The 26,165-nt window shown below is 39.6% G+C and overlaps 3 protein-coding genes across 4 annotated transcripts; 2 read left to right on the top strand and 1 right to left on the bottom strand.

Annotated features, from left to right (window-relative positions):
- The first annotated feature begins 1,544 nt into the window (after positions 1 to 1,544).
- On the top strand, positions 1,545 to 2,642 carry LOC117296709. Its single transcript, XM_033779747.1, has one exon. The coding sequence runs from the start codon at positions 1,545 to 1,547 to the stop codon at positions 2,640 to 2,642; it is 1,098 nt and encodes a 365-aa protein (XP_033635638.1).
- A 7,671-nt stretch (positions 2,643 to 10,313) lies between these two features.
- LOC117297005 lies at positions 10,314 to 15,041 on the top strand. Its single transcript, XM_033780122.1, has 3 exons — positions 10,314 to 10,695; positions 12,250 to 12,405; positions 13,601 to 15,041. The coding sequence occupies exons 1-3, from the start codon at positions 10,468 to 10,470 to the stop codon at positions 14,492 to 14,494; spliced, it is 1,278 nt and encodes a 425-aa protein (XP_033636013.1). The 5' UTR covers positions 10,314 to 10,467; the 3' UTR covers positions 14,495 to 15,041.
- Positions 15,042 to 16,756: 1,715 nt separating this feature from the next.
- Positions 16,757 to 24,567, bottom strand: LOC117296854 (dimethyladenosine transferase 1, mitochondrial-like). Of its 2 annotated transcripts, XM_033779937.1 has the most exons (8): positions 24,517 to 24,567; positions 23,000 to 23,132; positions 22,026 to 22,177; positions 21,230 to 21,338; positions 20,144 to 20,295; positions 18,792 to 18,911; positions 18,021 to 18,148; positions 16,757 to 17,306 (listed from the first exon to the last, which is right to left on the bottom strand). In XM_033779937.1, exons 2-8 carry the CDS (start codon positions 23,112 to 23,114, stop codon positions 17,132 to 17,134), a joined length of 951 nt encoding a protein of 316 aa, XP_033635828.1. In that variant the 5' UTR covers positions 23,115 to 23,132; positions 24,517 to 24,567; the 3' UTR covers positions 16,757 to 17,131. The 2 variants fall into 2 exon arrangements, with proteins under 2 accessions (XP_033635828.1, XP_033635827.1); XM_033779936.1 differs by lacking the exon at positions 24,517 to 24,567 and having other exon boundaries at positions 23,000 to 23,320.
- Between the last annotated feature and the right edge of the window lie 1,598 nt (positions 24,568 to 26,165).

Raw genomic sequence — 26,165 nt, forward strand, 5'->3', positions numbered from 1 at the left:
CTAATTCTCTGCAAACTTCAATAAGCTGACTGTTTTGTTTTACACAGCATTTAACTGTAGAGGTTTGTGGAGCTACGAGACACAAGAAAATGTTGTTTTCCAAAATATTCAGAATTCATCTTGTAACAAAGAGTTGTCCTGGTGTGAGATCGACCTGCTGGGTCAAGTAAAGACATTATGCACGTCACTTTTCGCTGAAATGTTTTTTTCCACGCTGAGTGCAGACGACCGATCAATACTGGATAAACATTCCTCTAAAAAATATTGCCAATGTGGATTTTGAATTCGGTCCAGCCTAGAAAATTGCAACAAACTGTTGAAACAAGGAGAAAGTAAAATCCTCTTAGCATCCACCTGCAAGTCTCGAAGAGGATATTGTTAAAAGAGTATAGTGTTTAGCTTGGAGAAACTGTAGACAATCACAAGTTTCACTCATTTCGAAAACATGAAATTATTTACGAAAACATAAATCAACATGACGCATGCGACCCCGGTAACGTAAACAAGTCTCTTGTGGAAAAATCGATTTGTAATGAATTGACATTGTGAGGGATCGACAGATGTGGCTTAATTATACTTTCGTCTCAACAGTATATAGGTTGGCGTACATAACATTCATGATTAGAACAGGGAGGACTTCAAATTGTTCTCTCAGCAGACAGAGCTAGATAATTTGCACTGCAGACGAGTTCATTAATAACTCTCCAGTTGGGCTGATGTATTAACTACAAGTTATTATTAGAGACGGGACAAGTGGTTATATAATTCACTTTGCCAACGCTGGAACTGACAGTTAATTTCGTTTAGACTGATTGGTTTACAGTCTTTTTAATAATGTGTAAGCTGGATAAAATTAGTGTCTTTGAGTGTGAAACTGTAAGTTGATTGATACGGTCTGGGTTGCTAGTGTGGACCCATCAGCTTCAAATACCGAGCCATCTGCTCTTTGGAACATTAATGAGCAGACAAAATCTGGAGTAGAGTGTCGAGCATATGGATTATTACCGATCGTGCTCGGACTATCAAGAAGTTCAACTTCGCAGGAGGATTCGTGCGTGATGCAAATTGAAAATGTTAGATTAGGATTTTTGTTTGTCATACCGGAATCTTCATTTGTGGTGTATATAGTCGATGTTCTTGCAAGAAACTTTTGACACTTTTGTCTAAGGGATACACTTTGCAGATTGCTAATCTGGATTCGTTTTTGCTGTTTTTTTTATGATTCTGTGACCTGAGGACGACAGTTATCAGAAGCAATATCCAGATATAGTAGTGACCAGAAGGTAATGACCATGGTTATTGAATCAGGTACTTAATATTGCAATACAGAAACCAGTGACTTTGTTAAATTCATTTTTACAGCACCATGATCTGAATTACATCTGCCAAAAGTTATCCTTTTCGGACGGCAAACAATATCACTTAAAAGTTATAATGGAATATCCACAGAACTAATCATCAAAACGCTAAAGTGATTTTAACCCAGTTCGTGGTTTGAGAAGAAACATTTCTACCGTCGAACTTCATTTACAAAGATTGTAAAGATGTCGACACCCAAAGCTGTCACTAAAGTGAAAGAGCGCCGTCACAGCGTGAATGTGACGATGTCAGTGGTCCATAAAACAAACCGGTCTGAAGACAAGAAACTGGAGAGACACGTCGAGCATCTCAAACAGAAGGACCACGCCGACAAGGTGCGGCACTGCACCGAGGTCCGCAAGATCGAGAAGGAACTTGAATCCATGCAGATACAGGTCCAGAGAGCGAACCGCACTTTCACGAGAAAGGAGACAATGGGGCGTGACGTCCCGTACATGTTCGGCCAGAAGATCGCCGCAAATCAACCGCGCAAGATCAGGCAGCGAAGCCAACGCGGTGACTCGGCTGCCGCGGCCCTAAACAAGGTCGCAAGTAACGTGGACCTCGGCGGGAAGAATCGATTCCGATCGGCGGTGATGGCCGTGTGTGTCGCTAAAGGTATGGGGAGTACTGATTCCTCCCCACAGGATCAGGCCAATGAACAAGAGTCATCAGAAGGAAAAGTCATCTCGGAGGATAAGATAACTTCTGGAGGTGGTGGTTTTACGACTACGAGAACGCGTAGTCGAACGCACCCAATGGACAGACCCTTCACAAGCCCCGTTAAAAACTCAAGGCGTTCCTCGTCATTCATGCGTCCAGCGTCGACATCTTTGGATAGCATGCGGACCAGCAATCAAGGAATCAATCCCGCAAGAAGTGCCGGCAGACGGCACACCGTAGCGAGTCTTACACGCCCACAGTCACGCACGGACTCCCCATCCCCGCCATCGACTCTGCCGGACTTGGTGAGTGCTGCCCGTGCAACCATCGTGCACGCTGCGGAGTCGGCTAAAGCCGCCTCGATACTCAAACGGAGGGGCAGCGCAGTCAGCACGGTCACGGCTGCCGAGCGGGAGCTCGAAAGACGGCGGTCGAGTGCCGCGCTCCGCATGCAGGAGATCAAGACGGACTTGACGAGACGGGACGGGGATCTACAGGATCGGATTAAACTTTTCATCAAGACGGGCATGCCAGGGGAATCGCTTACCAAGTCACATCGTCGACGGCTCAGTGTGTTGCCACTTGAAGTGCATTCAATGTGCTCGAATGACTCCGAATAAATCAAAACTTTGTGCTGAAAAAAAACACTAAAAAAAAACACAACATTTTATGTAAATTGTTAGCGCGATCTTTTTTACAAGTAAATCGGGCTTAAGTTTTGGTTCCAAATTAAGTTTTGGTGTGTGTTCGAATCCCGGTTACAACACTATAACGTTTCCTTGAGCAAGACACTATTTGCTTCATTACATATTATCTTCAGCGGTTGAGGTAGAACATGAATTTTGTCTACCTCTGACATGTACTTACCAGGTATAATTTGGTACATGTGAGGACAGAAATGGTTCTTGTGGTTGATTTTTAGCTTGGTGCGCTATTTGTTGCACAGACTGTATACTCCAAAGGGAGCTATGATAGTTTAGAATTTGCTTGAGCGCCATGAATGGTCTCTGCGTGACCGATTTGAGCTCTGCACAAAAAACACTATTATTTGTTGTTATATGAAATGATGTGAGAATTTATGAATGTGTTCAATGCGGTCATCAACGTGGCACTCTGTCCTTACTCAAACTGTTATGCTTGTCGAGTGGTGTATGTCGCCCTCTCTGTTTTAAACCTGCATTTTTGAAGCCGAAGAACAAACCAGTTGCAAAATAGATTTGAACATTTTTATATACAATGACTTGCTTAGTCACACATTTTAACTCCCCTGACTGAAGACAGTTGCTATGTCAAATGATCGTCGAAGTTGCGAGATAATAATTGAAAGAAGAAAAAAAACACCCTTGTCACACAAAGTTGTGTGCTTTCAGAAGCTTGATTTCGAGACCTCAAAATCTAATTCTGAGGCCTCAAATCGAATTCGTGGAAAATTACTTCTTTCACAAAAACTACGTTACTTCAGAGGGAGATGTTTCTCAGAATGTTTTATACTACCAACCTCTCCCCATTACTCGTTACCAAGTAAGGTTTTATGCTAATAATTATTTTGAGTAATTACCAAAAGTGTCCACTGATTTTAATGATAGCTGAAGATAAACTGCAAATAATTAATACACAAATATGCTCGTTGAGTGGCAAAGAAATGTGTAGTTGAATTGTTGAGGACTCAGAAATTAAAGGGACATGCAAAATGCCTTCTGATTAGGAACGTTGGCCCACAAATTAATAGTAATTGTTTTGAAGTGAATATTGTTGGAAAGATCTTTTAAAAGTAAAATATATTGTTCGCATAAATATCCATTGAGTGTGTCCGTTAGTATATTTTGTAGAACCAATTTTGTTTCCTTCTGTCACAAAATGGCTAACCGTGCCCCACTTGTTGTATCCTAAAGAGTCAGGATTAGGCTATGTTGTTTTTATTCACTGCTCACGAACTATAACACAATGTATGCACAATATCCCTTTAAAGACGTTTGGTAAAAGTACCAGTATTCACACTTGGTGTATCCCAACATGCATGTATGCATCACATAACAAAGTTGTGAAAATATTGGCTCAATTGGTCATCGAAGTTGCGAGCAAATAATTAAAGAAGAACCACCCTTGTTGAACAAATGTTTGCTTTCATATGCCCGAGAAAGGCTTCCGGCCTGAATTCTTTCTGAGATTGAAATATTTTAGTGAGAAAATACCTCCTTCTCAAAAACTACTTTATTTCAAAGGGAATTGTTTCACACAAAGTTTTATATTATCAACAGCTCTTCGTTGCTTGTTTTATACAAAGTTGTTTCCAAACGTGTCCAGTGCCTTTAATAGTTCTTTTCGGAAGTAGCTAGGCCTATGTGAAACCAGAAAGCATCATTCCCCCGTCCAACCGTTAGTCCCATGTTACACCCCATGGTCACTCGAGACCTAATAAGCCTTGAGACACCAAACTCTTTTCAAGATCCTGCTAATCGGATTTGTGAGAAACTGTCAGGAAAGCCGCCTCTGTTTACGCTTTTATTCAGTTGGTTCATTTGCAGAAGTTTAGCGGCATGACAATAGTAGATTATCCCTTGTTTGCACGCAAGATTTTAACTGTTAACAGTTATCCCGGGGCCAACTTCATAGAGCTACTTAGAGGGTTTGGGTACTTTTTCAAAATGTCCATAGATTTACATTAAACTTACAGGGTTTGAAGATAATGATAGTGGCAAGCTTCCCTTCAAATATTACTTACTGAGGTGCTGTAGTTTTTGAGAAATGTGTAAAACAATGTCATTAAAATATGTTTGTAAATGATTTAAATAATTTTCGTCTCATGAGACGAACATTATTTTCATGACATTGTTTTACTCATTTCCCAAAACTTACAGCACCTCAGCACGTAATATTTTCAGGGAAGCTTTCGACTATCATCATCTCCAAACGGTAAGTTTAGTGTCAATCTGTGGACATTGTGTTTTTTGTCCTACAAAAGTTACATAGACCCTTTAGGCACAAAAGCAACATAGACCCTTTATAAGCACAAAAGCAGCTAAGCGCAACAAAATAATGCTTACTAGAATAAGGTTACCAGTAAAACTACCATGTTAAATGTACAATTTGTGACTGGTATCCTGCTTATTTTTGCTTAGCAGAAATGTGGCAAGCAATATTTTTTTGCTTAGAAGCAGCTCCATGAAATTGGCCCCTGGTGTGTAGTTTTGAACGTGTAGTTGATGACTGTGGCCATAGCGACAATGGTTTAATGGTAAGATTACGTTTGCAGATTAGCACTGGATGATCAAATTGTAGAACCTCTCATTGAAAGAGTAGCGATTATAAGAAGTCACTTGGTGTGTAAAAAAAACACCACAGTATTGGCGTTTACAGTGTGCCAGAATAAAGACAGCAAAAAAATTAACTTGGCTGTTGTAAAAGTACCTATAATTTTAAATTGTTACTCATACTCTAAAAATGAAAATACCAGGAGACGGACAATTTAATTACGGTGATTTTGACGCCTTGTTTGTTACAATCGGTCAAATAATTATTGTTGTCGCGGTGTGCATGCTTACAGATGAAAAGTGCCCAGTCTGCACGTTAGGTAGTGCTGCATTTGGACTGCAAAACATGAAAATGGCGTCCATCAAACACGTGGCCAATGGTTAAGTAGCTCTGTATAAAATTCAATCCTGGTTCAATTCTACAAAATCGAAAGACATTGAAGCAATAACACTGAAAAGGTTCGCGGTGATTCTTCACTTATGTCCAAATATCATGCCTGATATCGGGCAGATGGTATCTCCAATCCCAACACCATCTTCCTCTTGCACCCCAGAAGGACACCTGCCCTAAAATTATCTTAAAGGAACACGTTGCCTTTGATCGGTCGAGTTGGTATACTCTTTGAAAAGCGTTTGTAACCGTTTTGTATAAAATGCATATGAGTGAAAAGATGTTGTAAAAGTAGAATATAATGATCCACACATACACGCCTCGAAATTGCATGGTTTGCCTTTTACCTCGTCGAACAACTCGTCAGATCCAAGGCAACGTGTTCCTTTAATATTTCCTGAGACTCCAAGTACACAAACGAAGACGGGGGCAGGTGCGTACAACAAACCCCTATAGTGGGTGCGTTCGTTTAGCTGCCTTGGGTCGACCCCGGTGTGTGGCGTGTTTTTTTCCCAGGACGAATGTGTGCAGATAATTACCCACGTTCGTCCTAGAAAAAAACCCGCCACACACCGGGGTCGACCCAGGGGAGCTAAACGAACGGATCCTATAAAGCACACGTAGCTAAAAAGTCCGGTTGTTCATGTATGTGCCTGGTAGGCCTATAGTACGACGTGTGGCTCAACTTTCATCACAACTACAAGACAACAGTGAAATCCTACGCAGTATCAGCAAACAAACTCCCTAAACATGCTCGCGGACATAAGTGGACGGTCAAAACTACAACAACAGAATTCCCGGTAGCCTACTTGGATTTCACATCCTTGCTCCGTTTCATGGACTAACTCTGTTTTCAGTAGAAAAAAAACTTGGTCATATATTATTATGAACAATGATATTATGGAGACTAATCTCAAACAAACCTATTTGAGTTTGTTAGAAGTTTAAGTATGGGCTCAAAGTAATAATAATGGCATTCCTGTTTATGCGTTGTTGACCTCCAAAATCACATTGTATGTAAAAAAAAAAAAAATAAAAAAAAAAAAAGGGGGGGGGGAAGGGGGAAAAAATAACATTGGGCATTTCCAACACATTTTTGGGCAGGCAAGATATACTCATCAAATTGTAAGAAATTTCTTTGTATGCAGATTCACCACATACGTTTTGAGATAGGCCCTGTTTTTTTTTAGTGTTTCGAAGTTTAAACAAGATCATAAGGTGCATTCGATCGATAGGGTTAGTTGGCCTTGTATGGACCTATGATTTCATGATTAGAAAACAATTGGAATATGCCTACTTAGTACGATTTCTACTCTAAAAGCCCTTTCACATGAGAGTTATTTAGCAAAGGTCCCTTGCTAAATTGTAGCATGGTTGTAATACTTTACTTAATGTACCTCGTGTGGAAGGACAACAATTTTGTCTATATACTATCAAAATTCTCTTGCAAAATCTCGCTAAACAATGCTACATTTTACAACTATGCCCAGTTAAATTGATGTCGTGCGAATAGCACTGAGTACAATTTGCAAGCTTGATAAAAGAATTTGTACTTCGGTTATTGAAAAAAGGGAATAAGTACATCTCCTGGAATCACCTATAAAAACCATATGAAACAGTTTCGGTACTTTGTGGTACTTAGTACTCCGCCCATTATTCACTAATAAATATCAGTGATTTGTCATTATTAATGACTTCTGTATCATTTAATATACGATAAGGTGTGGAAAGCACTTCAAATTAAAGGGCGTGCAGAATGTGAAGAGATCAATAAAAGCATACAGGCCAAAAGGTCGAGTTGGTTCGTACTATTTCAATCGACTATTGGAAAAATCAAAATGCCCTTTGGTTTATAGATACAACGCAAACGTTATTGTCATTGTGATAAGTGTTGTGTTTTTAACTTATTGCAAGTGAACATGATTTCTTGAGCTCGAACACAGTGACAGGCACCAACAATTATGACAAAACAAACAAGTAGAGCCTACAATGCGAAAACTGGGGTGTTAAATTGATTCTTCCTTCTATTGTGACAACGCCAACTAGACGTGGTGTATTTTAACCCCATCACTATATCGTTGATGGAATTAACACCATGTTGGTGTTGTCACATAATAGATACCAAGAGAATCAATTTAACACCCCAGTTTTTGCAGTGTATAGTCACACAAGAGTTGCAACTTTGTAATCAGAACAAAAGCTACCCCAGGTTTAAATTAACAACAACAACAGCTTCTTCCCATACTCAAAAAAATACAAAATAACTCACAAAACTAATATTTCTGTTATAAATGTTTGTTTTTTCAAATTCGATGACAAATTTTTACACAGGGTGGTTATTTTTATGACACTAAATGAGGATACTGGTCGCTATATAATTACCAACAGTATACCTTGTCTCAAACAAATAAATGGGGCTCCGTATTATTGCTAGTATAGTGTTCGTCACCGGTCCCACGAAGTGACACAACTGGAAGGAACTGACCTTTTGTATAGAAAAACGCCTTTGAAAGACATGCACTTTTTAAAAACTCTTTTAAACTTGTATTTTTAGAGTCGCTCCATTAAGCTGTTTGACATGTAGCCTACTTCAAGCTTATGTATTAAAACGTTTAATAGTCTCATTATTTTGCAGCTATAGCCGTGTGTTTTAATTAAACCGTTAAGGGTTTATAATGTCACTTCATGAAAACGCTTAAAACGAATTTTCATCACCAGTTGGTGTCACTTCGTGAAAACGCTCAATACAACCCAAGACCATCATAGAGCTGCTTAAGCGCAAAATGTAGCTAAGCACAACAAAATATTGCTTACCAGAACGTTATTCCAACCAAAATACCATGTCACGTGTACAATTGTGCCTGGTATCCTGCTCATTTCTGCTAAGCAGAAAGGTGTTTCCGCTTAAGCAGCCCTAAAATGTATAGGTCTCTGATCCGTGTGACCTCCAAATTTTGTCTACACATTGCGTTAATTTGGAATGTTTATAACTCGCTACATCCTATACATCAATCAAGTGGAAATCTTGAACTTTATCAGCTGACAAGTTGCCATCTTTTGTTCAACCCAAGTGTTCAATGCTGAACATGGCGCCCATACTTCAGGGTGCCACACGGGTACATCCTGGCAACGACGGGGTGGTGTCGCCGAGAACAAAGTGTGTGTTGTTGACATCGTCTATTTATTCCCCAACTTGGGCAAATAGAAAATGACAAATTTATCTGATTTTGTTGTTGTAACGTTGACGATTGGTAAACAAAAAATAGCAACCTCTTAAACAACGGGGATGATTGCACAGTATTATTTGGTTTTTAAACCGTTCGGTTTAATCCAATTATGTAGATTATGCAATAACTGACAAGTTTTAATTTCATTTTAAAAGGTGGACGCCTTTGAGATATTGTCAACAATCCTGAATGGTTAAGAAAATAATGAAAGAACAAAATAAGTGCACACATTTTGGGTGCTTTCAGATGCCCGAGAAAGGCTTTAGGCCTGAAGTCTTTCTCAGATTCAGACATTTTAGTGAGAAATTACATCTTTCTCAAAAACTACATTATTTCAGAGGGAGTCGATTCTCACGTTTTATCAACAGCTCTCCAAGCCGCTGTGCTAATTATATAGTTTGAGGAATTACTAGTAGTGGTGTCCAGTGCCTTTAACCTAATTTCAAAAAACCCTGTTCAAATCGTCGTCTTTCTTGATTCTGTTCAACCACCGGTGTACATTATGGACTTGTTTCTTTTGGGACCAGACTGTGACGGGATACTTAAAACAACTAAACAAACAATGCGTCACGCTCTTTACAGGTTAAGCAAAATCAACAGCAAATCGAGTTACCTTTTGTGTCCGAAACCCATTTCTAACCCATGCAAGAATGTTAGGCCGATCTCTCCATAGAAAAAAAAACGACCAGCCGTGGGGGATTATTTGTACCAAGTCATGTTCGTATCTCTGTAAACAGTACGGCAAAATTACCAGCAAGTCAAAGTTCTATCAGAGTGGAATAATGGCGTTAACGCTTCGTATCTGAAAATTATGACTTTGTACTTTAGGAAAGCACTTCAACGGAACCAGGAATACTTGATGGCTTATAGGCGGGGAATAAATAGAAAATACACGGCATCATACAACAGCGGTGCCGTGGTCAACCAAAACGTTTAGACGTCTGATGTTGAAACTTACATCATAATTCGAAATCGAATTGAATCGTCTAATTGAATCGTCTAATTGAAAGCAAAGTGACAGGGCCTATCTCTATTAAGAACTGAAGTTTGAAATACATAAAGGACATAGTATCATCTGCATGCAGCTATGTGTTAGTTATTGAATATCTGTTAATTTGCTCGACTTTTCGGTTGTCCATGGTCTTGCGTATCTTCACAAGGAATGCTGGCTACCGAGAAATGCTTCATCAGGTGAAAACGGATCCTGTTGGTCCACACCAACTTGTGACATAGCTACTGCAGTATTCCAGAAGGAATTCGAGTCATTGGCTGCAAAGAAACAAATCAAAGCGAAGTTCGTTTTGAGAACAAAGCAACATTACCAGCTGGAATAGTTTCTCATTCAAAGAGACATTGAAAACGGAGGTTAAGACATTCCGGGCACTATTGTAAAAGATTCTTCATCCATGCCGTGATGGGTTTTATTCCTCTTCTTCAAACGCCATAACTACTTCATGGACTTTAAAAATAGCTCGATATTTTGAAGACAAACAAATTTTATGATACCTTTGACTGCGAGAGTACATACAATACAGCTGTATATATTCGGCATGATGATATAATTTTTAACTAAATAATGGCCGGGAATAGTATTCGATTCACCACGGCCATGGATGATGGCCGGCCGACCAAGGACCCACCGGTCACCGAGGAAGGACAGTCGGGTCTCGGTGGTGGGTTTTACGACAACAGTGACGCTAAGCTGGCCAACAAGACAGAGGACCACAGGTTGACTGTGGCTATAGAGGGGATCAGATTAGAGAAGTATCGAAGTGTGGCTGACATTGATGATGATAAGAAGAAGGTGAGTTTTTGGGAAGATTTCCGTATCATAAAACCACTTTTTTAAACTCTTTAAATATATATATATATATATCTCTCATTAGGGTAAATTTAATGCTGTTATTTTGCTTCATACCGAATAAAAAAGTGGTGGCAGGATATGGAAACATTTTCCATTTTGTTCAAACTTCAAATCAATCTGAAATGTAACAAAAAGTCTTTAAAAATGTTGGAAATGTAAACATTTGCCAGCGTGCAAGATTAGAAACTTATAAACTTGGCTAAGTCTAAAAGCCCAAGCATGGAGTCGAACCCAAGCCCACAGTAAGGCCAACCTGACGCCATTATACTTTTTTTTAGCTGTAAAGTGTAACATCACTTTGGTTATTCTCAAAGCATAGTGTGGAATCAGCTATTTGGTAATTATTATTATTATGAAACAATATTGGGGTTAAGTGTGTTGAAAATAATCTAAACAAAGAACTGAAAGCACGATGGTACTAATTTCGTATCCGACTGCCACTTTTTCATTCATTAAAAATTAAGTTAGTGTCTTATTAACTTAAAATGTAGTATTGCTTTTGGTCAACGAGAGTAATACTAGAGTAATGCGGGACAATCGGAATTAGTGTAAAAGGGGTAATCGGATACATACATTTTCCTGCATGATTATACCATTGCCCAAAGAGTTAGTATTTTGATAGAGCTGCTTAAGCAAAAAATTGCTTAAGCACAAAAATAGCTCGCTTATTTTACACATGTTACTGGCCAAAATGTCATGCCATATACATTGCTTGTGACTGGTATTTAGCTGTTGTTCACTTAGCATAAAAGTTGAGTGGAGTCTTTGCCGGTAATCTGATTTTACTAAGCAAGGATTATTTTGCTTAAGCAAAATTTTGTGCTTAAACAGCTCTATGAAATTGGGCCCTGGGCTAGGGTTATGTATGCATGCTTATTGCGATGTAGTTTTACAGACAGGGGTCATTATTTCACCTACTTTAATCCGGAGAAAGGCATTCATCAAGATCATCAGGCAAGAGCCCTAATTGCGGACTCCTTCCGTGTTTTACAAACGATAGGAGTCCGTGATTAGCGCTTAGCATAAAACCTTTCTGAGTTGGGCAGCTGGAAGTACACGTCTAAAGTGCAGTTGCAATAAGGGTGTGAGATTTGTTGTCATCATTCTGGCAATGCTGGGATACTGGTCTTTGACAATTGCCACCAGAATTATAACTTGGCTTTCATTGTTGATGAGAAGTGTTCGCCTTCTTTGACGTTTACATTGATATAAATGGGAAATGAACAAAGATTTTAGAAGAGTTGCGTTTTTACTATGCATTGTAGGCCTTTACCTTTTGATTATTTTGTTTCAAAAACATTTTTGTTTTTTGGGGTGTTTGAATGTTTGTTTGTTTGTTTGTTTGTTTGTTTGTTTCATTCTGATTGATGAAATTCAAACTAATCAATGGGCCTACATGACAATAAAAAATAAAACACAATACTGAATTCTGTTTTTTGTTTCATCGAATTAAGATCATTATTTTGTAATTATGTGATATATTATTCCTTTTAGGTAAGGAAGGGTTTCCAAAGCCTTCTCTCGCAGCGGCAGTTGCTGGATGTAGCCCGGGCTGATCGCATTGTAGGCCCCAGGCGCTCATCGGACGGAGACAGGGGAACGGAAAACCATATACTAATGAGGAGGTATAGAACGCAAGGCGGCCAACATGTGAGTGGAAAATAAAGACCATTGCTGTTTTTTATTCTCTTGCCTAGTTCGACAGAAATAATTGACAACCAGTATATTTATTCCACTCGATATTATCTCATATTATAACCCACCCTGCCATAGGCCTACTGACCATCCGTGTCCTCACCACTTACTCCTATTGGTTCACAGCCACCAATTGTTTCTAAAATATAAACTTTGGTTGGCTTTAATTTTCCCGCCTTTTTTCTGGATCCCTTCCCTTTATCCTTTGCCTCTTTTTTCTATAAATGGATATGTATTTGTTTGTACTTGTTTATGCATATGAAGAAGGTCAAAAAGGCCATCTACCCTTACTACTCATTTTATTTGATATTTAATATCAAAAGAGGGCGCTATCAGAAAACATTTGTACACAGTTCTCTGCTAGAAAAAAAAGAAAAGAAAAAACTCAACAAAGACGAACATTAAATTTAAAATAACTGTGACAAACTTCACTTGATTGAGCCACTGAAGGAACATGACTCATCAGAAATCAGAAACAAAACAATTTACTTTTCTTCTTGTTGCTGCACATGAACTTTTAAATTCTAAAAAAAATGAACGTACCAGGGACAAGTGTAAACAGATTATTTTTAAAAAGTGAAGGAATAATTGTGTAAATGTTCTTGCTTATCGGACTCAAGTTCCGATGGCCTGGTTATCAGATTGTGGGTTCGAACCTGCGCCATGACACCTGTGTCCTTGAGGGAGGCATTAAACCATAACTGCTTCTCCTACCCCGGGTGAATCGGGTGAATCGTTACCTATAAAGAGGACTGACACATTATTGCATTTGATTGATACTTTGACTCTTATTTTAAAAGCAGGGTCTAATTAACAGAATAGTTTTGTTGTAGAGCGCCTTGATCTGGCCACTGGGAAATGATCACTATATAAAAACCATGTACCATTATTATTCTGTAGTACACTAAGACTGAAGAAATATGTTTCTATCAAATAAGTACTTATGTTTTCCCCATATTATGTCAAATGTACGGGTAGATTGTGATAACTTACAATAATATAGGTGATAGCTTGTTATATATAAGAGATAAATTATGATAAATCAAGTTCTCTTCAATCTACAAAGTCTCCGTGTGAGTCTGGAGGAAACATTCAGTTTTAAAACAGAAAAATTACTTTTTTATTTTTTTTATTATTTTTTTGTTTGCAGCTTTTGTCCTCCTCGCCAAGACAGCTATTTCAACCAACTCCTTCAATGCCACATCCGTCTTCAAAGAAACAGGATACCAACAAACAAACCATTGATTACAATGGAAACCATGGGAACCAGCAAACCACTCAGACACCGTACAGACGACCTCACACTGGATTCCATGCAGTGAGACCGTTCACTTCTGGAGGTCGACGGAGGGCTGGTACCCCTCATAGTCCACGTGGGAAGAGTCCCCATAGGGCGGAGTCAGGAGGAGGTGACATATCAATGTCATCAAGTGACAAAACGACAACCAGAGCAAAGACCGCAACTGGAGTCAGGCAGAACCAGTTCAAACTGGATCAATCGAGCCAAAACCAGGGACAGAACAGTGAAGGCCAGCCCAAACCGGTTCAGACCAGTACCAACCGGAACAGCGTTGACACAGATGACACTGATACAGATGATGACACTTTAAAAGGAGCATCACGTCCTCGCTCAAAAAGTGCATTTGGGATCGATCAAATAAGTATCCCGACATACCCCATCGAAGAGGAAATGATGAACATGCAATTTTTCACCGGCCCATCTATGACGTCACGTCGGTTCAGCGGCTCAATGCAAGGGCGCCCTCAAACTGCCAGTGCGGCAGTCTTGCACGGTCGGTCAAGACGAGAGCTAAGTCGCCTGACACACATTGACGCCATCACCGCTTCTGAGATGGCACTGAGGAGGAAAATGTGGCTTGCTCGACATGATGCCAAGAGCAATGTAGGGGAGGCTGCTCTCCAACAACGAATACAAGAGTTTATTACAAAACTTGATACAGACAAACGAAAGAGAGAGGAACAAAATTGGATGATGTTTGAAACTGAGGGCAAGCGAGAAGATTTGGTTTTGCCTGCTGTTTAAGTTCAGCTGTTAATATATAAAGTAGTTCAAAAGTATAACAAAACTTTATCCCAATAAGATTATTTGTTTTTGACTTTTGGTAAAGTAACTGCATCAGGGGTCGAATCCACAAAGAGTTGGGACTAGCCCTACTAGTCCTAGGAGATATACAAAACGTAAGGCTAGTCCCAAGTAAGGACGAGTAACTCGTCCTAACTTGAGATAAGACTAACCTTAACTCTGTGAAAACCACCCCAGGTAAAAAGGATATATTATTTTCTTGTTTACCCTATATGAATGTGTGATACGCATGGTATACTTATTTGCTTTCCCCCGAGTCCCATGGAAAACAGTCCACAGGCTACTACTCAAGTGGGATTCGAACCCCTGACCTCTGTCATTCAGACAACACAATCAGACAGTATGCAGGCTTTACTGTGTGTACTGTGTGCAGATGCAATCACCACATCAAATATTGGAGGCTGGTATAGTTTTTATATCAATTGAAATCATGGTGGATGATATTGAACCGACACTGACAGACCTTTATCACGCTGTCAACATCTTGGTCATATTCCCCGTTTCCATAACAGTAATGAATGCTAGCATTCGTTGCACAAACCTGGCACCAGACTATTATTTCGTCCAGCCTCAAGTTTGGTTACAATGAGTTGGAATGGAGTAAAATCAAGACGGCCACACCGTGATAGAGGTCTACAGGAGGGTGGAATGTACTGTGTAGGTACATTCACAGTACAGTGTCATTCAAAAATAAAGTGGATGGTATGGAATGGTCAGAAAGTGCAGGACAGTTATCAGCTTCTTATTTTTAGGCTTGAGTGTCTAGTATTAGTGTCTACTGTGTAGATGCATTCACATTGCAAGCGCGAGTGTGATAACAAGTTTATCTTCCAGCCTCATTAAGTCAATGAGGTTGGGTTTTGTTTTTGTTTTTTGGTTTTGCACGCGCAGAGTTTAGAATGTAATTTTTTGCACTGACCGTTTGCGGAGCGTGACGCACTGACACTGACAATTACACAGAGTGCAACATAAAAACTTGGAGTAGGTTATAGCTTTTTATATCACACTCTGGTTCGAGCATCTGATTGGAGAATTAGCGCTTACTGGAAGATAAGATATCATATTGCAGGCTGGCATAGTGTATCTTTCCTTTAGAGCCAAGATGGATAAATATTGAATGATCAGGAAGTACTTGGCCCTATTTCATAGAGCTGCTTAAGCAAAAAAGTAGCTAAGCACAACAACATTTTTTGCTTCCCAGAATAAGGTTACTAGCCAACCCACCATGTCGCGTGTACAATTTGTGACTGGTATCCTGCTCGTTTCTGCTTAGCAGACAATTGTTAAGCATTATGTTCTGCTTGAGCAGCTCTATAAAATTGGGCACAGGTTGGTTATCATTTGAACTTTTTAATCAGTTTTTTTATTGTCAGTGAACAATCACCAAGCCTGTGAGGGGAACACACTGCCTGAAACTATATCTAAAAATATTATTTCAAGACCAATCGACTAGTGTGGAATTCGAACCCTCCCTCCAGATTACAGTACGCGAGGGCTCTACCACTGTCATACCTTACCAAGCATTAAAAATTCTAAACAGAAAGGAGACAAATAATTACATTTTTTTCTGCTGGTGTTTACTTTTTAATGACAACCGGATACTGTAACTTGTACAGAATTCAAACAGTTTTTTAAAAGTTGTAAACTTTTTAGAAGTAAGGCTATTGCAAACAAAGTTACAGCCCGTAGAGAAATATTTTGGTAATAAATCTCATCGAGAATTTATGGACTGAGATTGGTTGAGAGCCTGTGTGTTATAATAACGTATACAATTTCTGAGTTCAAACCACTCTTTAAAACCATGTCACCTTTCCAAGGCACACCTTTTTTGTTGTAACCCCATTCAGTAACTTTACTATATTTTTTACTGTTTATGGCAAAATGCTCAGGACGCACTATTGTTTAATTCATATAAAACATCCACTGAATCTGTTCTTGGTGCAGACACTTTTTGCCTAGAGCTGCATGGAAAACTGCTCGCAAACTCATCGCAAGCTTGTTAATTAAGACTGGGGTTTAGTTCAATCCTCATCTTGTCCTCCTTTTCTAGCCCCAACTCCATTCCCAGATAACAGGGCCCAGTTTCATGGCTCTGCTTACCGCAAGTAAATAATCAGTGCTTACAGAAGCAGGGAATTCTGTGCTTATGTCAACCGTATTTCACGGGTTAGCAAGGAATTTTTATTTTTGTGTGACTGCTACTCCACGTTACAAGGCATTCTTTGCTTACACAGCTAGCGCATAAATTTAGCGCTTGCACAGTAAGCAGAGATTGCTGAACGTAAGCGCATAATTTGGCAGTAAGCAGAGCCATTGGGCCCAGGGGCCGATTTCACAAAGAGCTAAGATTGATCTTAACTTCAAAATCAATCAAAGTTGCTAAATAAAGTGTGATGTCACAATACAAATCTCTGTCACTACTGAGAATTGGTCTTGCAGGGAGTTTTATTGCTTTGTGAAATCAGGCTCTGGTATCGATTTCACAAAGAGTAAGAACTAAGAGCTAGTCCTAACTCGAGAAGACTGGTTTTTAATAACTCTTTGTGAAATCGGGCCCTGGTCTCCTGTTCTTGAGTGCTACCTGTAGTTGTAATCAAACATGCCAGGGATTCTCTGACAGATGTTGTAGTATGCGTGGCACATCAGGTTAAAGTCTTCCATGGTTAACAACATCGGCCGCTGAGTTGGATCAATCTTAGTTACTTGAAATATCTCATCGGTCAGGTCTTGTCTCTCCAGAGGAAACAAACTCCTGAAGAAGTAAAAGGGTTGAAGACATTTTAAAGGTGCTATTATGCTGGGACCTTTCTCAAACCTCGACTTGGGATGTTCAACCGCCACCGCATGCAAAATACACGCCGCTCCAAAAATGTGTAGAACTGAAAGCTGGTTAATACTCGCTGTGTTTCAACTGGGTAAACAGCGTGTGAAGCCCAAGCAGGAGACAGAGCCCAAACTGGGATTTAAGAAAGGCCCCTGTTGTTTTGTGAAACAAATTATTCACCTTTGGCCCTGTGTATAATCATACATGATCCTTGGGGGAAAAGTAGGAACATTTTGTCAAGTACAAGGGCTGACATACATGTACAGAAACACAAGGTGTAGGCCCAAGTAGATTATTCAGGCCTTATTAGGAACAATTTTTTCAGATTTTTCTGAGGGCATAAAAATCAGAAAAATGGACCAAGGCAGGAAGAATATCATGCCTGCATAAAGAAGATGGATTAAGTAAGATGCCCGTTGGATGGCGTACATGTAGGTCCTTTACACCCGTGCCCCTCAGCTGCTCTGAGGGTTAAAGTTGAACACACATCAGACCAAGGTACGTTTCTACCTGTCCCCACGTTTGCTTTGGTCTTTTATGTTGATAAACCCTTGTGGTGTAACTGCTCTATAGCCAGGGTTCACACCCAAGTTTCTGATACAACCTGGGTTTATTATAATGGTAGGCCCACTTTATACTCACTCTACTCCCCTCCTGCAGTATTTTCTTCTGAAGTGGAATACAGAACGGACTAATTTCTCGACCAGCTTAAATGGCAGGTCAATGAGAGGATCAGCGAGTGGTGTGAAGCTCACTACACCAACGTCAACCTGTATAAAAAGAAGAGATCATTTTTTTTTAAATCACAACAACATTAAAATTAAGTAGGATTTGAAACTTTGGAGAGAACAACTTTGAAATAGGGTTTGCAGTCTTGAAGAGAACAATTATTGACTCCCATAAATGGCCGACCGTGATAGTTCGCGACGTAAAAGGAAAACCGTGCAGTTTCGAGTGATACTTGTGTGGATCATTATATTCTACTTTTAAAACATCTTTCTAACCATATGCGTTTCATAACAAACGGTTTCAAACGCTTTTAATAGACCAACTCGTCCGATCCAAGGCAACGTGTTCCTTTAATAATAATAATAATAATAACAATAATGGTGGCTTCTTATATAGTACGCACATCAGTCACACACAAGACGCTTTAACATACAGTATTTACTGGAAGGTATGTGGGACTACGTTTGAATTATGAGACGTACTCATTTTACATATCACCATGTACTGGTTTACAAGGTGCTGTGGCGCAATATGCTGCCAGTCAAACCAGGAACACCTGGACAAACCCCTTCTCAGGGTGAAACGCTACTAAATAATAAATGTAGAAATAAACACACATAGGTTGTTTACAGAGGATAACATTTTATTACAACCAAATTAGTAAACATTCCTGTAGATACTCACGTCGGGTTTAGGAACGAAGGCTTTCCCTGGTATAGTGAAGCAGTGTTTGACTTCACAAAGATGCTGGGCCATGATGCTCAGTCGACTTCTCTGGGAATCTCTCACTGGTGCAACCAACCTCTACAAATATAATCATCAAAATAGTTCTTAATTTTCAAATCAAGTGTCAAAAATTGTTTTTTGGTAATGTCGCACTGATGTAGGCAAAATTTTCAAGAAAGATACACGACAAAAAACACCTGTAAAAGTTTTAGCCAAGGTATAGGTTTATTTCCATACCATTAGGCAGTACAGTATAAGGGAAAACTAGTTATCGGAACTTAAAGACACTGGACACCTTTGATAATTGTAAAAGATCCGTCTTTTACTCGGTGGTCTCAACAAATGCACAAAATAACAAACAGGTCTGTGAAAATTTGAACTCAATTGGTCGAAGTTGGGAGAGAATAATGGGAAAAAACCCACCCTTGTCGCCTGAAGTTGTGTGCTTTCAGATGCTTGATTTTGAAACCTCAGCTGAAGTCTAAAAATCATATCCAAATATTTTAGAGACCAACTGCTTCTTTCTCAAAACTACATTACTTCAGAGGGAGCCGCTTCTCACAATGTTTTATACTATCAACAGCTCTCCAATGCTCGTTAGCAAGTAATTTTTATGCTAACAATTATTTTGAGTAATTACCAATACTGTGTCCAGGGTCTTCAATAATAGCAAATGGAGCTGAATCACTGTGTTCTTGTTGAGAAACAATGACTAATTTTGTTGTGTCTGTTTTTCTTTGTGTTGTGTTTTGTTTTTGTTTTGTTTTTGGTTTTACTGCGCCTTGAACACCCAGCAGGGTGGATATGTGCGCATTACAAGTCTTATTATTATTATTATTATTAACAAAACTCAGAATTTCCACGCAATTGTCAAATCTGTCCACATTTAGTGAGGTTACTGTGGATACCAACCACACACATAACCGTGACACTTGCAAAGTAAACCACAGAATTTGAATTTCCAGACAACCCTCAGAAGAAAATTGAGATACAGTTTTCTCATATATGCAATGTTCTAATGCTTTTTGGGTAAAAAAATTAAATCTACACCATGCCAAACTGCTAGCCACGCAGAAGAAATCGCATGAGCATGAACTGAATATATTAAACAATAGAGCAGGAATAAACTTTGAAAAAAAAAAAACCTGCTGAGTGGTATGGACTCCGTGTTGACCGACAGCATGGACAAACAATGCTCTTTTAACAATTGAGGCCAACTACAATAATATTCAGCGCAAAACGTTTTTCTAGAAAGAGTGCAACTGCTCATGGGTACTGTCAAGACGCCCCGCCCCTTGAAGGAAACATACCTCTGCCACCTCCTTCTGGAAAGTCAACAGCATCCGTGTCCGACCATAGATGAAAGGTCCACTGTGATTGGATAATGCTTCCAGCCATCGTATGATCAGAGGGGTGGACACGTTGAATGGAAGATTCCCCAGGATGTGGATATTAGGAGGATCTTAAATTTGAAAGGAATACAACAAAAATAGTAAAGTTTTTGATTAGGCATTGCATAGTGATGTATCAATGTATATTCGGTTTGCGGTAACAACATGTGAATCTCCTTTGCTGTGTAGATTTTGTTCTTTTGGGCAGGTTTTGCTTTTTATTCTTCCATTGAGTAGATTTTGTTGAGTAGATTTTGGGAGACTTCTTAGTTCTGAAAAGAACTGTCCCGCTATTAATTACTACCTAAGCAGAAAGTAGTATATGCGCTAGGACTACTTCTTTCGCTTGGTGGATAATAATAATAATAATAATAACATAAAATTTATAAGGCGCGCAGTATCTGGAATAGATCCATTCAAAGGCGCCGGAAGCTAGTCAGCTGACAAATTAAACAGATGAGACTTGAGGTTGTGTTTAAAAGTAGAAAGATCAGGTGTGTCCCTCAGCTGGATAGAGGGAACTAGCACTTGTTATTAACTTCACTGCCGCAGCGTGAGTTCTTATTGATTGGTATTAACAGTTCAGCAATAAAAAAACAATCTATGAGATGCAATTTACATGTAAAAAGTGTTAAGATGCATATGTAGATTTGTTTCATACTAGTATTGGTTAGTTTACATGACATCAAATATTCAAAGTGTGCACACCATTTAGTTTGACCCATTGGACTGTCCTAACCTATGTCTCAGTTAGTTATTAGTCCAATGCGTACATGGCTTACAAAGGTTGGTTTATTGCAAGCTGTCGGAGGTCCAATCTAAATATTCTGTGGTTCACCTTAACTGATGCAGAGGAAGGGACAGTCCTCTTCATTTTGTGTCACTCATAAAAGAACAGTTTTTGACATAAATTTCCTTTTGTAGAAATGCGAACAAGGGAGACTGAACCATTGATATGCCGCCCAAAGCTGATCAAGTTTTTGAAACTAGTGAATTACTCGTTACCATCATCCCATGATGTTTTAAGGTCTGCTGGAAATTCCTCCTCCATGTTGAATTTCATGATGTCTCCGTGAATGACCTTTAACCTTTCATTAGCTGCCTCACAAAGCATCTGAAAAAAAAAATTGCTTCAAAATTAGAATGTGGATTACAGGGGTTGAAATCTTTGTCCTGAGACAACATTTTTGTTTAGATCACTTCAAGGTGTTTTTGTCAGATGCTGAATACAAATAATCAATGTTGATATTGAATTAAAGGGCTTGTTTTGCAATTTACCCACACGTTGAGTTCAGGGATGAGAGCTGATGTGTAAGAAAATTCCTGAAAACTTCTCACGGGCCTCCCCCACCTGCTTATTGTAGACCCTGTACCTAGCCTCCACAGAGACTCTTTTGCAATTGTTTTAAAGAAAGTAAACTTCTATTCCCAGGACAAAAAAGTTGTGTTTTGTGAGCCCAAAGAAGAAAGCAGAGTCAAAGGGTGCATATTCATTCGATTAGCTTCCCTGGGTCGACCCAGGTCTGCCCCCGGTAAGTTCGAATAGCTTTGACGTCATTCCAGGGGCTCATCCGGGTCAGCCCCAAGTGCCCTGCTTGTGGAGTCGGTCACTTGGGGGCTGGCCCCAGGTGCATGGACGTCACTACGAGAGGGTGAGTGTTTGTCATTTAGCTCTTGTCAAGTGCTCACCCGAGTGAGCACTGCAGGGGCGACCCAGGGAAGCTAATCGAACGCGCCCTTACAAACTCTCTTTCGGAAACACAATAATACAAAACTATGACGACTCCAGGTTACAACTTACTGTAAGACTGGGTAAGAATCTTTGATCTTTCTCTACTACTACCAAGTTTGCAGCACCTTTGTTTAATATGGATCTTGTGATACCCCCTGGTCCTGGTCCAACCTCAAGGACATGGGCACCCTCCAAATTGCCTGCATGCCGAACTATTTTATCTGTGAAAAAACAAAACAAGTGGAAGGGTTAATCAATTATACAAAAAATTTGGGCTAAAAGTTGTTCACTAAAACCTCAATAAATGTGGGACTCGGGAGAGCACAGTTTGAACATTGGTCCTAGTTCAATACAAAAATTTTGTTGAGTTTTCACATCTCAAATTTATTGAAATTCTATTGACTTCTGCGGCTGGGAGCTAGGCTTTAAGAAAAAGCGTGACTGTCAGTTTGACCACTTGTAGTTGCGTAATGGGTGCGATCGTTTAGTTTCCCTGGGTAGACCCCGGTACGCTCGAATAGCTTTGACTAGCTTTTCACCCGGGTAACCCCCAGTGCCCTGCTTGTGGAGTGGGTCACTTGGGGGTGACCTGAGGTGAATGCCATCAGAGCGAGAGGGCGAGTGTGATCGTTCGATAAGCTCTTGTCAGGGGCTCATCCGAGTGAGCACCACGGGGTCGAGCCAGGGAAAGCTAATTGAACGCACCCAACGTTTAAACCCTCCCCCCAACTGCGAAGGAGGGTTACGTTATATCGCAACTAAGAACTAGACTACTTGCTGCAGGTATAGGACAGTATGCTTGTTTGGTCAACATTTTTACGCATTTGTTCAATCTGGAAACTAGTCATATAGAATTGAAAGATTTATGGATTCAAATGCAAATTTGTTTTGTTTGATCCTACCTCGTTAACTTATAATAATATAATAATATATTATTTCTTTTAATAATAATAAAAGATTTTTTAGGGCTTATGTCTGATGTAATTGTGAACGAGGTAATCAAATAAAATGTATACACTTTTTTTTAAAAACATTTTACCAACCTGTCAATTTCAAGTCCAGCAGGAAATTTTGTGCGAGCTGTCGTTCAGCCCTCAGCCCGTACAACCGAATGATGTCACGAATCGTCGGTAGGGGCGGCAAACGAAGATGTACCATTTTCAAACTGGTACGAAACTAAACTTCCTCAAAATCAAAACTTAAATAATCACAATCACATGATCCTATGAACCTTGGATATTTATATTGACGTTAAAAATACTTAATCACTCTAAAGATCTAAGAGAAATCAAGAATATTTTTCAGTACTATTCCGCACGATCGCTCAATGCTCAAACCGTCCACATGGTGTTGTTGTTATGACCTTTGACCTAACCTACACTCCCCATCTTCTTAAAATTTAGACGATGTGCACGCGCAATTTTGTTTGCCGATTTTGCATCTGTTTACGTTTTCTACTAAGATATTGTTTAGTTTATCAATAATGAAGTTTTATTTGTATTATAAACGTCAATAGTATTACTTTATTACCAATATTCAATGAGATAGGGACGCAGTTACCAGGCACGCTGGGATAAAAAACCGCTGATGTTGGCACTAAAACGTAGTGCAAACACCAATTTGGGTACCAATACCAATAAACTAGTGTGCGTCAATGACCGTCAAGCTTGCAGTGACACCCAACAATGGTAAAAAATTGAGCTTTTCCGAGAACGCGTTGCAGCATCGTTGATGAGGAATACGGCAGGGCCCTATTTCGTAAAACCTGTAAGCAAGAAAGTTATTGCTTAGCAGAAACAGGTTACCAGCCAAGATTGTGGTAATGTTTGCGTTGTGTGACTGGTGCCCCCTCAATATTTGCTTAGCATTTTGCAATGTCACGTGTTTGGACCCACCGGGTTCATCAGGAGCCTGCTCAAAGCACATAAACTACTATACACAATATAATTTGTTTTCCAGAAATGTTGACCAGCTAAGCAAAACGGACCAATTTATGGCCAGCATCCCATTGTATGTCTATACTGCCCAACGATTTTTAGAACATACAACCATAACACTTGATCATCAATCAAATTATGTAAACTAATATCACAGGTTTTGAATTCTACCTCCATGGTTAGACATAATTATGCAATTGTACATGTAACAACCAATGCTTAAAAAACATGAAAAACCCCAAGACAAGCAGACGATAATTCTATAAAACTGGGCGGAGCTTATTTTTGCCGCCAAAATTGCTGACATACTTTCGCGTATACGTCTTTTGTTATGCAAATGAGTTTCCTGGAGAAGTTTTTAGAAGGTTGACCGCAAAAGCGTGTTCGTTATGCAGTTTGCTGTATAAAGTAGCCTACTACACGTGTACATTGTAATTGTATAACAACATGGCCAGAGTCATTGAGCTCATTCGGATATAATTCGGACGTCGCTTTTTCCTGCGGACATTGCATTTCTCTAAACGAGAACAAGCTCATTGCATTATTGCCTAGTAAGGGACAACTCATAGACTTCAACCGTACTTCACAGGCAAGCACAAATGCCATGAAATGGAGTAAATTACCGCGAAGAACTTGCTGTAGGTTGGTGAGAGGTCTTGCACAGGGGAACGGCATGACGGCGAGCCCGCGCGGCAGGGCACCTATGATGTGTAGTCTTGGTTCAAGACTCTCCTGGATTTGTCACAAGAGGGCGCGCTATCACCCCAACGCGCTATCAACCACGAACCGCTATGATAGCGGTTCTCCTGTGATAGCGGTTCGTGGTTGATAGCGCGTTGGGGTGATAGCGCGCCCTCTTGTGACAAATCCAGGAGAGTCTTGAACCAAGACTAATGATGTGCAGCGGACCCGACCGAGACACACGACCGCCACACACAGCCTCAACTCATTCTGCCTGGTAAGATTTTATTATGAACATTTTCTGTATCCTGCCACCACTTTTCATTCGTTACGAAATAACGTAGTATTTACTCAAATAATAATATTCCTTTTTAAGAAAAACGAGTGAACAAGTCACAAGTGGATGGCAGGATATGGACAGTTTATTTAACGTATAATTAATATGCCGTATTCAACGTCATTGCACTCAGATTTCGGGTCCCAGGGGAGCTGACCCGGCCCATTTTCAGATCAGACGGATCCGGAGAGATGTTATTTGACACAGTTACGGTTTCCGGTTTATATACTGACCCAAAATGAGTCTTGCCTCACGTGGTCAAATCTGGCCCTGAAGTTTTTAGAGTTTAACAGTATGGCCGAAATTTTCCAGCATAGAACGGGATTGCTTTGGGAGGGTCAATGCGTGGATGGGCGGCGGTGCGGTGCCAAGGCCCGTTTTCCATGACTGTGTTTTGGACTTTTATTAAATAGACTTCTGGATTTGACACTATTTATTTCCTGTTTTATGACTTTTATTTGAACTTTTATTATTAACTTCTTTAAAACGCTAAAATTGTCTGAACTTAAGAAATAATCTCGTTGGCAGACAACCTTTTCTTTTAAATGTAATAATATTTGTTCTTGAATCACCTTCATCCAAAGTCTAGCCTTTTCCACATGAATATGAGTACAACTTGTGATAGCCGTTCAGCTTTTAAAGCTAGGCTCATTGTCAAATTAATATAAAAACATTCTAAATAAACTGGCCAAATCACTCTTACAGAAAAATGAACCTAAGTTTTCTATTAGCATTATTTATAATTTATATAGGGCTTCTGCAGCTGCTACTAAGCAGGTATTCATTTTCTGCTCAGCAGATTTCCAAAATCTGCATAGCAGGTTCCCCAACTTCTAAGCAGATGCAGATTTACAATTTCTGCTAGATTTCCAACTTTTGCTAACCGCTAAGCTGATTTCCAAAATCTGCTAGCAGATTCCTGCTAAGCAGATTCCTCCTAAGCAGATTTTAAATTCATGCTTAGCAGATTTCAAATTCATGCTGAGCAGAAGCAGATTTCCCAAATCTTCTAAGCAGATATCCAACATTACATTCATTATTCTCTCTCACCCCTTTTAAATAAGCTGGCAAAAAGTTAACAAGTTATTAAACAATATACTTAGGACATCCACAATAATATCACTGATAATTATAAATAATATGTAAGGTTTGGATTATCTCCTGTTAAAAATATGACAGGTGCACACTCATTTCATAGTCCTATTGAAAACTTGCAGGCCTATATTGAATGTTTGCAGGATGTGCTTAAATGTG

Source organism: Asterias rubens, chromosome 11 (assembly GCF_902459465.1).
Source record: "Asterias rubens chromosome 11, eAstRub1.3, whole genome shotgun sequence".
NCBI lineage: Eukaryota > Metazoa > Echinodermata > Asteroidea > Forcipulatida > Asteriidae > Asterias > Asterias rubens.

Bases quoted from the DNA above. Each gene is read 5' to 3' on its own strand.
- LOC117296709 (XM_033779747.1), top strand. From the start codon at position 1,545: ATGTCGACACCCAAAGCTGTCACTAAAGTGAAAGAGCGCCGTCACAGC.
- LOC117297005 (XM_033780122.1), top strand. From the start codon at position 10,468: ATGGCCGGGAATAGTATTCGATTCACCACGGCCATGGATGATGGCCGG. The intron at 10,696-12,249 runs GTGAGTTTTTGG...TATTCCTTTTAG, and splicing joins TTGATGATGATAAGAAGAAG to GTAAGGAAGGGTTTCCAAAG. The intron at 12,406-13,600 runs GTGAGTGGAAAA...TTTTGTTTGCAG, and splicing joins GAACGCAAGGCGGCCAACAT to CTTTTGTCCTCCTCGCCAAG.
- LOC117296854 (XM_033779937.1), bottom strand. From the start codon at position 23,114: ATGGTACATCTTCGTTTGCCGCCCCTACCGACGATTCGTGACATCATT. The intron at 18,912-20,143 runs GTATGTTTCCTT...TTATATTTGTAG, and splicing joins TCCAGAAGGAGGTGGCAGAG to AGGTTGGTTGCACCAGTGAG. The intron at 18,149-18,791 runs GTGAGTATCTAC...CTTTTTATACAG, and splicing joins CCTTCGTTCCTAAACCCGAC to GTTGACGTTGGTGTAGTGAG.